Below are 12,732 nucleotides of genomic sequence, written 5' to 3'. Positions count from 1 at the left end.
TTGGTAAGTATTGGGATACGCCGCAATCCAATCTTAGAGCCTTCCCTATTTTCCACCAGGCTTTGATCGGATTCAAGATACTTTTAAGCTTTTTAATTTCAGGAGGTAATAGTTTGGGTGGACAGTGAACCAGACCAGTAAGAAAATATGGGTGACAGATATTTGCTTCTAATGAGATATTTGTAACGTAGTCTTTAAGGAGAATCCAGTCTGATACTGTTCGTACAAGAAAGGCCATATTATACTGCCGAATATCTGGCAAGGCTAAACCCCCACATTCCTTTGCCAAAGTTAATTTTGTTAGAGAAATTCTTGCCTTTTTCCCCTGCCACAGGAATTTTCCAACTGCCCTATTGAGCAGCCTAATGTCTTTTCCATATAATATTAATGGGGTATTTTGTAATATATACAAAAGTTTCGGGAGAAGAATCATTTTATATAAGGCTATTCTCCCAGATAAAGAGATGGGTAAGCTTTGCCAAGCTTTCAGTCTCTCACAAATCATTGTTAATGTAGGTGTTATATTAAGTTTGTACAGCTCAGTGAATCTTACTGGTATGATGATACCAAGGTATTTGAATGATTCATAAACCTCTTTAAACGGACTGTCTTTAATTGAATCACTATTTTTATTCAACCAGAATAATTCCGATTTGGAGGTATTGACCATATACCCGGAGAAAGAACCGAATTGTTGGATAATGCTAAGTAGTTTGGGTACATTCAATTTTGTATTTGAAATGTAAAGAAGGATATCATCCGCATAAAGTGCAGCTTTCATTATATGTTCGCCCATATTAATACCCTCAATGCTCTGTCGGATCTTAATTGCCAAAGACTCTATGGCAATATCGAAGAGAAGAGGGGACAGGGGGCACCCCTGACGCGTTCCCCTTTCAATTGCGATATCTGAAGATAATGAATTATTCACTATCAGTCTGGTGGATGGACATATGTATAAGTTGTGGATGAAATTAACAAAATTATCTCTGAACCCAAATTTAGCTAAGGAGGTAAACAGGTGACTAAAGTAAACTGAATCAAACGCCTTAGCCGCATCGATGGCGACTATTGCATAATCCTTTTTGTCCTCTTTCCCTCTCTCTCTAGTTTGAAAAAATTCGGTCATCAGTAGAACCTCCCTAATTTTAGATGCTGAGTTGCGGCCATGGATGAATCCTGCTTGATCCTTGTGAATGATATGTGGGAGAGCGCCTTGAAGCCTACGTGCCAAAATTGAAGCGAGGAATTTATAATCTGAATTCAAGAGGGCTATCGGTCGGTAAGATTCCTTATTATTGGGATCCTTACCTCCCTTCAAAAGCAAAGTTGTAAAAGAGGCTGAGAAGCCAGCTGGTATAGTATTTCCATCAATAAAGAATTCATTATATGTTTTGCATAAATACGGGGCTATCTCTAAAGTTAAGATCTTGTATACCTCATTAGGAAGGCCATCTGGTCCTGCTGCTTTATTCATTGCTGACTCAAATATCGTTTTACTCACTTCCTCATTAGAAATCGGGCTATTCAAGATAGAGTTCATTTCTGTTGTAATTGAAGGACAGTTTACCTGGCCCCAAAATTGTTCCGACTGAGATTTATCTGCAGTTTTTGCAGAATACAAATCGCTGTAATACTCTGTAAAGGCCTCGAGGATATCTTCTGTTTTCAGCAATGACTCCCCTTGATGAAGAATTATTTCGATCATGGGGGGCTTGTTATCATCTTTGGCTAACTTGGCTAATAATTTGCCGGATTTATTGCCAAACCGGTAAAGCTTGGCCTGAAACCTCAGTTCTTTCTGTGTTTCCAATAATAATGCCACGGCATCTCTTTCACTCTTTGCTTTTATGTACTTAGCCCAATGAAAAGAAGTATTCTGCAACAGATAGCGGTTGTATGCATTGATCACAGAGTTTGTGGCCTCTTTCTCTCTCTTTTTCAATTTTTTTGATATCATAACAACATAAGCTGTTATTTCCCCTCTGAGGACTGCTTTGGCAGCTCCCCAGAATATTTCCGGGCGATCAACAAACTCGCAATTAAAATGAAGGTATTCCTTGAATTTATTGATGAAATATTTCTTAAATTTAGAATCATTAACCAAGTAATATGGGAATCTAAATCTTGTAGAGGAGTTTGTGAACCGATTGAGCTGTAGTTCTAAGAAAATAGGGGAGTGATCCGATAAAGTTATGGGAGTTATTCCTGCAGTGGTTTTCATTGTGCATAATCTATCATCAATTAGGAAGAGATCTATTCTGGATAGAGTTTTATGAACCCTAGATAGGCAAGTATATTCTCGGACATCGGGGTTTTGAATCCTCCAGATGTCTTTAACAGCTAGATTCTGAGTTAAAGTTTTAAATATTTTTGTTTCAAGATTGTCTCTTTTTTGTTTTGCTTGTTTATTAGTCTGCCGAAGCCTATCTAAAGGAGATTGTGGCGCCATATTGAAGTCGCCTCCTATTACCACATAACCTTCTGAATAGGTTAAGATTTTAGATTGCAGCATATCCCAAAACTCGTAATCTAGTGTGTTGGGTGCATATATATTACAAAGAGTGAACAGTTGATCTTGAATTTTAATTTTTACCATCACAAATCTCCCCCCAGGGTCCCTTTCTGAGTGGATTAGTTCATGTTTTAATCTTTTTCCAATCAGTATGGCTACCCCTCTCTTTCTCCCAAGACTGGGAGAGGCAACAACCTCTTTTACCCAGGAGCCTTTCATTTTTTTAATTTCATCTATATTTAAGTGTGTTTCTTGCAGGAATGCGAGGTCTGCCTGCATCTTCCTTAAGTGAGATACAATTGCTTTCCTTTTGATGGGGGTCGAAATACCGCCTATGTTCCATGATATTAATTTAACTTTGTCTAATTTTTTAGTCATCTATTAACATGACGGAGCAGTTGTAGCAGGAGGCGAGGGTGGGGGCGGGCGGAGGGAGGAGAACAACCCGACACAGCAAAACACAACAAAAAAAAAAAAAAAAAAAAAAAAGGGAAAAGGGGGGGGGGGGGGAGAGAAAAAAAAAAAAAAAGAAAAAAATTGTTCTAAATATTTATTTAAAACCTTACGGTATCTCAATTCAATACACATCGGGGAAATCTCCCCTGATGAGTGCTTGGTCAAATAGTGGTCCACTTCTGAGGACTGCTTTATATTAAAAAGACCCATGCCTATTTTAATGGAGGTCTTTTAACCTAGTTGTTATCTATTTGTAACTGTCTGTCTATTCATTGGCTGTGGATTCCATTTCAAAAAAAAAATTTTCAGCTTCATGAGCATTTTCGAAGAAATAAATCTTGTCCCTGACCATTATTCTAAGTTTGTGTGGGTATAGTAGTGTCGCTTTATATCCTTTTTGTATCATTTTTGTGCATATTGGAGCCAATTCTCTTCTTCTAGAAGCTGTCTCGGCTGAGAAGTCCTGGAACAAGAGAATTTTGGCACCATCTAAACTGATTGGTTGTTTTTTTTTAAATTGTTGGAGTATATTAATTTTATCAAGGTAGTTTAAAAAACGCACAATTACTGGTCTGGGCCTGTTACTTATTTTGTTGTCAGTCTGAGAAGGGCCTATTCTGTGAGCCCTTTCTATTATTATATGAAAGGAAGGCATTTCCAACATTTGTGTTAGGGTCTGCGAAACAAACAAAGAAAGATCTTCGTATTTTTTATCCTCAGGTATTCCTATAATTCTTATATTGTTCCTGCGAGATCTGTTTTCGAGGTCCTCAACCTTTAACATAAGTTTTTGAATTTTGGAGTTGGTTTTCTCTAGACTAGAACTATGTGTAATGGTGAGATCCTCTAGGTCTGAGACCCTCTGCTCTGCCTCCTGTAGTCTGTTTGAAAATTGCCTAATCTCCTGAGAAAGTTGTGCTATATCCTGTTTTATTTCAGATCTCAAAGTTTCAAATTTGGGAGTTAATGCTTCTGATATATTAGAGACCAGGCTTTGAATATTTAAGGTCTCTATAGCAGAGTTAGTGATAGGTGTAGTAATGTCTGTAACATTTTCTGGGACTCCTTTCGTTTTTTTGTCTTTATGCCTGCCTGCCATGCTTGGAGAGGTAATTCTGGGAGAGGTGTTTAAAAATCTTTCCATAGGACAGGTGAAGCTGTGTAGGGAGATTGTGTGAGTGGGTGAATAACAGATTGTGAATTATGGACCGAGGGGTCTAGATGTGGGCATGATTATATTAGTGTGAAAAGATATATTGTGATATTGTGGGGAGTGGGTTATTGTGGTGTGTTATAGGGGGAAAAAAAAAAAGGGGGAAGGAGTGAGAGAGGGAGGGGTGAGATTTAAGAAAAAATGAACTCTATATTGTTGACCTGTAAAGCAGGGTACAATATAGACGTATTGTGTGAATACCAACAGTGACTGTGTACATGCAAAAAAGAAAATCAGAAACTAAAATAGTGATCCACTAGGGACGTGAGGTGTTGGAGTGATTTAGTACGAACTGTTCAATCAGGCAATGGCAGGATTGTATCAAAGCGACCTCTTAACAATTTTTACTTATCAATTTCAAACAAAACAAGGATATTTTTAATTTGGGTTTATAGGTTTGTAGGGCAGATTTTATAGCATAGCTTTTTTTTCTTTTTTTTTTGATACCCTAAAAAAGAATTTTATATACAAGAAAAAGCAAGATATTCTAATTGCCAAAGTTTATATCACAAATTTGTGTGTAAGAAATTATTTAACAAGGCAGACAGGTTATGTAGCAACGTGTGGGAATTGTTATTTAAACTGCTGAATTACTGATTCCCCAAATCTTATATTAATTTTCCCTTTCTTGCCTTCTTACAAATGGGAGCAACCAATTGTATGTGTGCTTATATGGTGTACATACGATTTTTTAGAATGCTCAATATAATGGAGGTTTTGTATCTATGCCTTAAAAATGACTCAAAAATATTACATGCACCACTAAACTAACGTGAGAAAATATTGTGTTCCTTGAACAAAGGATAGGGATGTGTTCAGGGGGAGCTGTGTTTTAAACTTTAAATTCAACTGAGTAATTTATCCTATTGAAGCGGTAAAAAAAAACAAAAAAAAAACCTTTTGCCAATGTTCAAGGAATAATAGCAATTATGTTTACTGACATACACTTATCCCAGGCTTTCTTGGGGGTGTTCACTAATGCAGTATATTTCTATTTCCTAATACCTCTGTTATTACTGTAAAAAGTCGGACATGTTAAAATTTTCTGAGGAGAAATAAGCAAGTGTTAGGTTTACAGCAGGTTGGAGCCAAAACTTAATATCTTACAATATCATGTATGTATTGGCATATTTAACATTAGATTCAGCTAGGAGTTTTATCTTATTGAAACAGGTAGTCCTTCAAATTAAACCTTTACTGATACTCTGGGAGCAAATGGGCAGTTATTGTTACAGATATATGCTTATCCAAACCTTACATAGAGGTGTTCATTAGCAGAGTATATTTCTGTTTACCAGTAACCCAATTATTTCTAGTATTACATCAAACTTATTAGTGTTTCCTGAAAAATAAGATGTTAAATTACCAACAAGATAAGGCATGATCTTAATATCTTATAACAATATGCATGTATTAGTTTTTCAGTTCCTTACTTCATCAGGTTTAAGGAAAAAACTAGACTACAGCCATTGTTTCCTTTTAAGTCAGGGAATTTTTGGTATGCCTATAATGCAGGAAAACAAAGCAAGCAACATGATATTAGTATGCTGAGGTATATAGAATAAATTGCTCTGATATCTCAGGCCCCTCTTTTTTTTCCTTTTTCCCTTTAAAAGTTCTGTAGCATGGTCAAAGCAAGAAAAAAGAATAAGTCAGGCAAAAAGAAGCAAGTAAGGAGGTTAGTAGCTTATGCAGATAGTAAAGTTTGTACAGTTCTCCTTTATCCGTCTGACTTTCTTGTAAATTAGATAAGTAAAAGAAGGCACAGACCCCCAGGCTGGGAGATATACTTTGCAGCCCTCTTTACAGCTGTCTTTGCTTTTGGGTCTAAAAGAAAGTTTATCCAGGTTAGAAGCAGTTTGTCAAATGCTTGTGTAAGGTCTCCAGGTAGCCCGGTAGCTTACACCCCAAACGAAAAAGAAAGTACCTTATGTCATACAGCTCTGTGAAATGACAAAAAACAGAACCTGTAGTTTTGGTGAGTTAGCTTCCATCGGATGTTTTGAATGTTTGTTCCCCTCAAGTCCGTTTGAGAGTACAAGCTGCACCTCCCTCTCTGGTTAGTTTCAGCGAAGTTTTCCAGGCAAGGGGCCGCCGAGATTCCACAAGCAGCAGCGGTGTGTGGAGTATGCGACTCGGCAGTCACTTCCTTGCTGTGTCGGATGGTCCGGCGCCAGACAGCCGACGTCACCAGTCGGCGTCCTGTTGTTCACTTTATCGCGCTTCCTCTGTGAAGCTGGGGAGCAACAAGTTGGCTGTTTCTTCTATACCGGAGGGAGGCAGGTAAGATTTAGAGATAGTTTGGGGCGAAGCAGAGTGTTTCCTTATACCAGGACTAGACCAAAGGTCTGAAACAAGGTACCTGGTCTGTGGTCTTTAGCCGGGTCTAGGTATCCTTAGAATAGACGTCAGCCTCAGCAGATTTCCCTTCCACCTCCTCACGCAGCACCGGTGGGAGGGGTGGAGGGAGTCTGCCTGCGTTTCTGTTCCGTGTATTCGAATGCAGGGAAATAAGTCTGAAGTGACCAAGCTTAGAACACGGTGCATTGTGGTTGCACCGTTATGGAGCCGGGGTCCAGTTACCCTTAGGTTGTTTTAGCCGCCCAGGACAATAAGGTCGGCGCGAAATTAGCCGCCAGTGGCTAGTACAGGAGTTTAGAGAGAGTGTGCACACAGCGTGTCCTGCACCAGTCTCCTCCCCCCGGATCCCTACATTATTCATTTTAAATAACTTTTTTTACTGTTCCTGCTGCCTGACATAGAAAAGTTGCAGGAGACTATTTGCAGCTTAATCTAAGGTAAGACTTTAAGATGACCAAGGTGTAGACTGTCCCTTTAACTCCTACAAAGTCAGCTATAGAGCAGCAATTAACTACTGGGAGCTAGCTGAGCATATCTGGTGAGCCAATGACAAGAGGCACATGTGTGTAGCCACCAGTCAGCTCCCAGTAGTACATACGTTTGATAACAGAAGGGAAATTAAAAAGTATCATAAAATTACACATTCTATCTGAATCATGAAAGTGTAATTTCCTATCAATTTAAGTAACAGAAAATGTCTGTGTATAAAGTCTTGTGGTGATTATTAATCTGGGTTGGTGAAGATTGGGGGTTAATTTAATATTGTTTTATGTACTGTTAAAGGGACAGTAAAGTCAAAATTTAACTTAAATGGATTGGATAGGACATGACGTTTCAAACAACTTTTCAATTTTCATTTATTATCGATTGTGCTTAGTTCTCTTAGTATACTTTGTTAAAAAGTAATCCTAGGTGAACTCAGGAACGTGCACATATCTTCAGACAGCAGAGTTTGCAAGAACATTTATAGCTGTTACACATAGTTACAAACACTGCTGGACAGAGTGCTAAATACACGTGCACGCCCCAAAGCTCATATAATATCAGCCTCCTAGGTTTACTCTATAGCAAAGGATACTAAAAGAACAAAGCAAATTAGATAATAGAAGTAAATTGGAAACTCATGATGTTTTCCTAATTATTCTGTGTGTTTTTAATTATAAAAAAAGACAAAATATTGGTCTGGATTACAATCACTTGTAATTTGCATGAAAAAACATTGCATATCATTATATAGTAAAAAGCAGCATTACATGATATATGCACACAATGGTATAAATATACCTAACACTTGTGCTCTTGATACAAAGGGTTTATCAGACATATAATGTCCCCTTTAGTTATAGTAGCCAATTAAATTAAACTAATTATGATCACGTATGTACCGGTTACTGATATTGTGTCTCATGAAATAAAATCAATTTCCCCTCAGTAATTCCTCTGGTATTCTATGTGGAAATGTGGATTATATCACATTTATATAAGAGAAATTGAGGTGTACAGGAGCACTTTAAATCTGGGGCTTTTATAACTGGGAACTTTTATAACTGGGAATTAGAAAGTATTATTTACAATATCATCCTTTTGGTGCTTCTATTTAGAGAGTTTGTCCTCTTTAGAATAATTGTAAAAAGGTTTGTACACTGTGTATATAAAGTTTGTGTGTAAATATTTGGTGTTTTGTGGTACCGGATTTCAATAAAAACCTTTTTTCCACTTTCTAAACATGTGAAAGGTTTCTTCCCTTGTGAATCGTTTCATGCTTTTTCAGATTTCTCTTTTCTGTAAAACTTTTTCCACACTCTATACATGTGAACGGCTTTTCTCCTGTGTGAATCCTTTCATGAGTTTTCAGATGATTGATTCGTGTAAAACTTTTTCCACACTCTGTACATGTGAAAGGCTTTTCCCCTGTGTGAATCCTTTCATGCATTTCCAGATTACTAATTTGTGTAAAACTTTTCCCACACTCCGTACATGTGAACGGCTTTTCTCCTGTGTGAATCCTTTCATGAGTTTTCAGATTACTCTTTTTTGTAAAACTTTTTCCACACTCTGTACATGTGAAAGGCTTTTCTCCTGTGTGAATCCTTTCATGAGTTTTCAGACTACTCTTTTCTGCAAAGCTTTTTCCACACTCTGTACATGTGAAAGGCTTTTCCCCTGTGTGAATCTTTTCATGACTTTTCAGACAATCCATTCGTGTAAAACTTTTTCCACACTCTGTACATGTGAACGGCATTTCCCCTGTGTGAATCTTTTCATGCTTTTTCAGATCACTCTTTTGCGTAAAATGTTTTCCACACTCTGTACATGTGAAAGGCTTTTCCCCTGTGTGAATCTTTTCATGACTTTTCAGATAATCCATTCGTGTAAAACTTTTTCCACACTCTGTACATGTGAACGGCGTTTCCCCTGTGTGAATCCTTTCATGCTTTTTCAGATCACTCTTTTGCGTAAAATGTTTTCCACACTCTGTACATGTGAAAGGATTTTCTCCTGTGTGAATATTTTTATGACTTTTCAGATGATTTATTCGTGTAAAACATTTGCCGCACTCTGTACACGTGTGTGGTTTCTCACCTGTGTGAATTTTGTGATGTTCTAGTAGATGAGACTTCCATCTAAAGCTTTTCTCACATTCTGTACTTTGGAAAGGTTGTTCCTTTGTATGAATTATTTGGCTAGACTGTAGACTTTTCTCTTCTTTAATAGGCTTTGAAAACAAAGTAAATATGTGTGGTTTATCCTCAGGGATAATAATTTCACTAGATAAGTCATAAATGTTGTCCTCTTGTTTGATGACTAAATTACTCTCTGTACATAGTGATTGCTTTCCAGTTCCTGCCAATTCACTATCTCCTTTAAATATCTGCTGTGATATCCCCAATGTTTGTGAATAGTCATTAGTGTGTAAGACTATTGGAGTTTGCGGTATCATTCTGATGCTTGCTGTAGTGAAGGATGGATATGAACTATTGACGTGTTTGTCTACATAAAAAGAAATGGAATAAAGAAAAATAAGACTTCATTCATTTATAATAAAATCCATCTCAATAAAAAAACAATTTTTTTATACTCAAAAATGTCTTCCGTTTTGTATTTTTAAATTTATTTACCTATAAATCACAAATTAAAAAGGATGACATACAATGTAAACATTACTACATCATAGTAACCTAAATTACTGATGACAACAAGTTATAGGACCGCAATAAACAAGGTGCGTGTGGATAATGTTCTCAGCCAGGGAACAAGTACATCTGTATTCTGGGCAAGAGAAGTGGCATCCACCATCCTCCTTTAACATTGCACAAGCAAATGCACATACAGTGATGCCTGGCTCATGCACAACCAGTTGGGTGAGAACATGTCTTAATCATCACTGACTAATAATCAGTGTGAGATGTTTTGAGAGTTAAGAAGCAGTGACCTAATGATAATCTTTAGCTTTCTGCTGTGGTTCTTCTATTTATATAAACAGACAAAAACTTTATTAGTTTAATAATACTCACTGTAAAAATAAGCACACAAATCAGTGGTGGTTCTAGGGAGGGAAACACTGGGTGAGTTGTGGGTGTTCCATGAGCGAGGTCAGGGGAGGGGAAGGTGGAGTTGTTGGAGTTCTGAGTAATGAACTAGGTCTTGGGATGAGGTTAGGCAGTTGTTAGACATTATCTGTCTAAAAGGACAGAAGGGGGAGTAGTATTTATTATCCTGTTCCTCAGCAAAATGGGGGTTGCTCCTTCTTTATAACATCACTGGCACAAATGTAATTAAAAGATGCAGATATAAATATAATAGTTTATATTTGTTAACTGAGTGATCTATTCTATTTTCCCAGTAATTAAAGTCAGCATAATATCTATTTTACTCACCTAACACATATGAGTGCATGCTGATATCAGACTCCAATGTCGGTGCTCAGGAAGAAGGTTCCCTTATTCACTCCAGTTACATCAATACCTGATATCTCTCAGTGCTCTGGCCGTGTCTGTAAAAAGTATATTAAATGGTTTAGACAAATAATAATAAATAATGGTTCTGCTTAACCTCTTTTTTTTTTTTTTTTTTATATATCTTTTTATTTTGCCAAGAAAATAAACAGTTAACAATAGGTGATTCCAACAAAAAAAGCAGATGACAAAATACTTCCAAAAATAAACGTTAATACAAAACAGAATACAATCTCGCTTAGAAATAAAAAGGCACCTTAAGTGGGTGGAGATATTCACCTAACCACTCGAGAAAAGAAAAAGACGGCTCTGACCTGGCAATTTTTCTTAATGCATAAAAACCCTACCAAAGCTATGATCTCCATTAATGCTATATACTCTAGATCCTATCTAACACACACACAAAGAAGAGAAAGAAAAGAAGAAAAAGAAAAGAAGAAGAGAGAAAAAAAAAAAAAAAAAAAAAAAGGGGCACACAACCCCCCCCCCTCTCCCCTACCAGTTTCCACCATAATCTTTCACGCAAGCAGCCACTCACCTCTAAGATTAGCTTCCAATAAGAAAAGAGAGTTCTTAAATGGCTGCAAGATCAATTTTTGGGTTTCCTGATCCAAAGATTTAATAAAAATCCCCCATTTGTTTAAAAAGAGCCTGATATTATTATCTATCTGTGCCTGTACTGAGGCTTGTTCTAGAAACATTTGGTATGTTATCCCATTTTTAAATTCAGAAAATTTGGGTTCTTTATTAGACTGCCAATATTTTAATACCAGTTTCCTACCGAGCAGTATCATTGTATTTATTAATAAATGGCTAGGACCAACTTCTTCCTGGTTTGCTAGGAAAAAGACTGCATGCTTACTTACTTGAAAGTGTTGATTTAAGATTTTAGTGACCCAAAATGAGATTTTCCCCCAAAATCTTTGAATTACAGGACAGGACCAGAAAAGATGGAACATATCTGCTGCAAGGTACTTGCACTTACTACAAACTATATTCTCATGTTTTTTATCCCACCGAGCCTGCCAACTGGGTGTATAATAACATTGATACCAGATCTTTAACTGTTGTTCTTTAAAATATTCCCCTCTCATTGCCTTTGCTACCCTATCTCCAGAGTTCTTAAATAAATCTGAATCTTGTAAGTTGTCACCTGCTATGTCCCATTTAAGTTCCAAATATCTTTTATTGCTTTGTTCTTGAGAGGTGAGTAGAGCATAATAAGAGTGCGTGATAGAATAATTTCCTGCTTGAAACATAATAGTTATCTGCCTTAATATATCATTGTCCCATTCTATTGCCTCTATTTCCCTACACTGATCAGCATAGTGACGTAATTGTAAGTAAGAAAAGAATAGGCGATTTGGTATGTTAAATTCAGATTTACATTCATTAAAAGTTTTAATCAAATTATCTTCTTTTTTGAGTAGCTGTGCGATGTAGTTGATCCCTAGATCTGACCAGGCATTAAATCTAGCTGAGTCATAGCCTACCTCGAATTCAGGGTTACCTTTAATTGAGAGGAAAGCTGAACCTCGATGGCTTATCCCAATTTTAGCACAGAATTGACGCCAGGCCCGTATTGGTTGGTCTATAATAAGCATCCCCCTTGTTTCTATAGGAATTAGTTTTAAGGGCATGTGTGTTAATGCTTTAAGGGCATAAGGTGCTACTAGGGCTCCTTCAATTTCAAGCAAGGAGAAATGTCCTTTCTCAGAAAACCAGTCCCAAACAAATTTTAGATTGGAAGCTATATTATACATCTCAAAATCGGGAAGAGCCATGCCTGCAGCCTCTTTCCTGGCACTCAAACGTTTCAACGCTATCCTCGATTTTTTTTTGCACCAAATAAATTGCGATATTAGTTTATTGATTAACTGACAGTCTTTCCTCAGTAATAGGAGTGGGAGGGCCTGAAAAATGTATAAAAATTTGGGGAGAGAAATCATTTTTATTAAATGTATTCGACCCATAAGAGATAGGGGCAGGTTCTTCCATCTTTCTAAATCTGCCTGGAGTGATGCGATAGCTGGTACAAAATTTAACTTATACCAACTCTTAGAGTTAGATGCAAATTTTATCCCTAGATATGTAATGTGATCTTTGGTTACTTTAAAAGGGATTTCTGGAGAACTTTTTAGTTTAATAAGCCACATAAGTTCCGATTTTTCTTTATTAATTGCAAAGCCGGAAAAAGCCTGGAAAGATTCTAAAGCTTCCATAATTATAGG

At 37.0% G+C, this 12,732-nt stretch overlaps 1 protein-coding gene across 1 annotated transcript in view; it reads right to left on the bottom strand.

Moving 5' to 3' along the window:
* The window catches only part of LOC128659973 (zinc finger protein 585A-like), a 157,381-nt gene extending 146,452 nt beyond the window's left edge, over positions 1-10,929 (bottom strand). Inside the window, exons 1-2 of the mRNA XM_053713567.1 lie at positions 10,424-10,929; positions 8,337-9,536 (exon numbers count right to left, since the gene is read on the bottom strand). Coding sequence (XP_053569542.1) covers positions 8,337-9,536; positions 10,424-10,442 — 1,219 coding nt within the window. The 5' untranslated portion in view covers positions 10,443-10,929. The remainder of the gene's footprint in view (positions 1-8,336; positions 9,537-10,423) is intronic.
* Positions 10,930-12,732: the final 1,803 nt, after the last annotated feature.

This window comes from Bombina bombina, chromosome 5 (assembly GCF_027579735.1).
Source record: "Bombina bombina isolate aBomBom1 chromosome 5, aBomBom1.pri, whole genome shotgun sequence".
Classification (NCBI taxonomy): Eukaryota; Metazoa; Chordata; class Amphibia; order Anura; family Bombinatoridae; genus Bombina; species Bombina bombina.
Note: the sequence above shows the minus strand (reverse complement) of the source record. Positions and strands in the feature narration are given on the sequence as shown.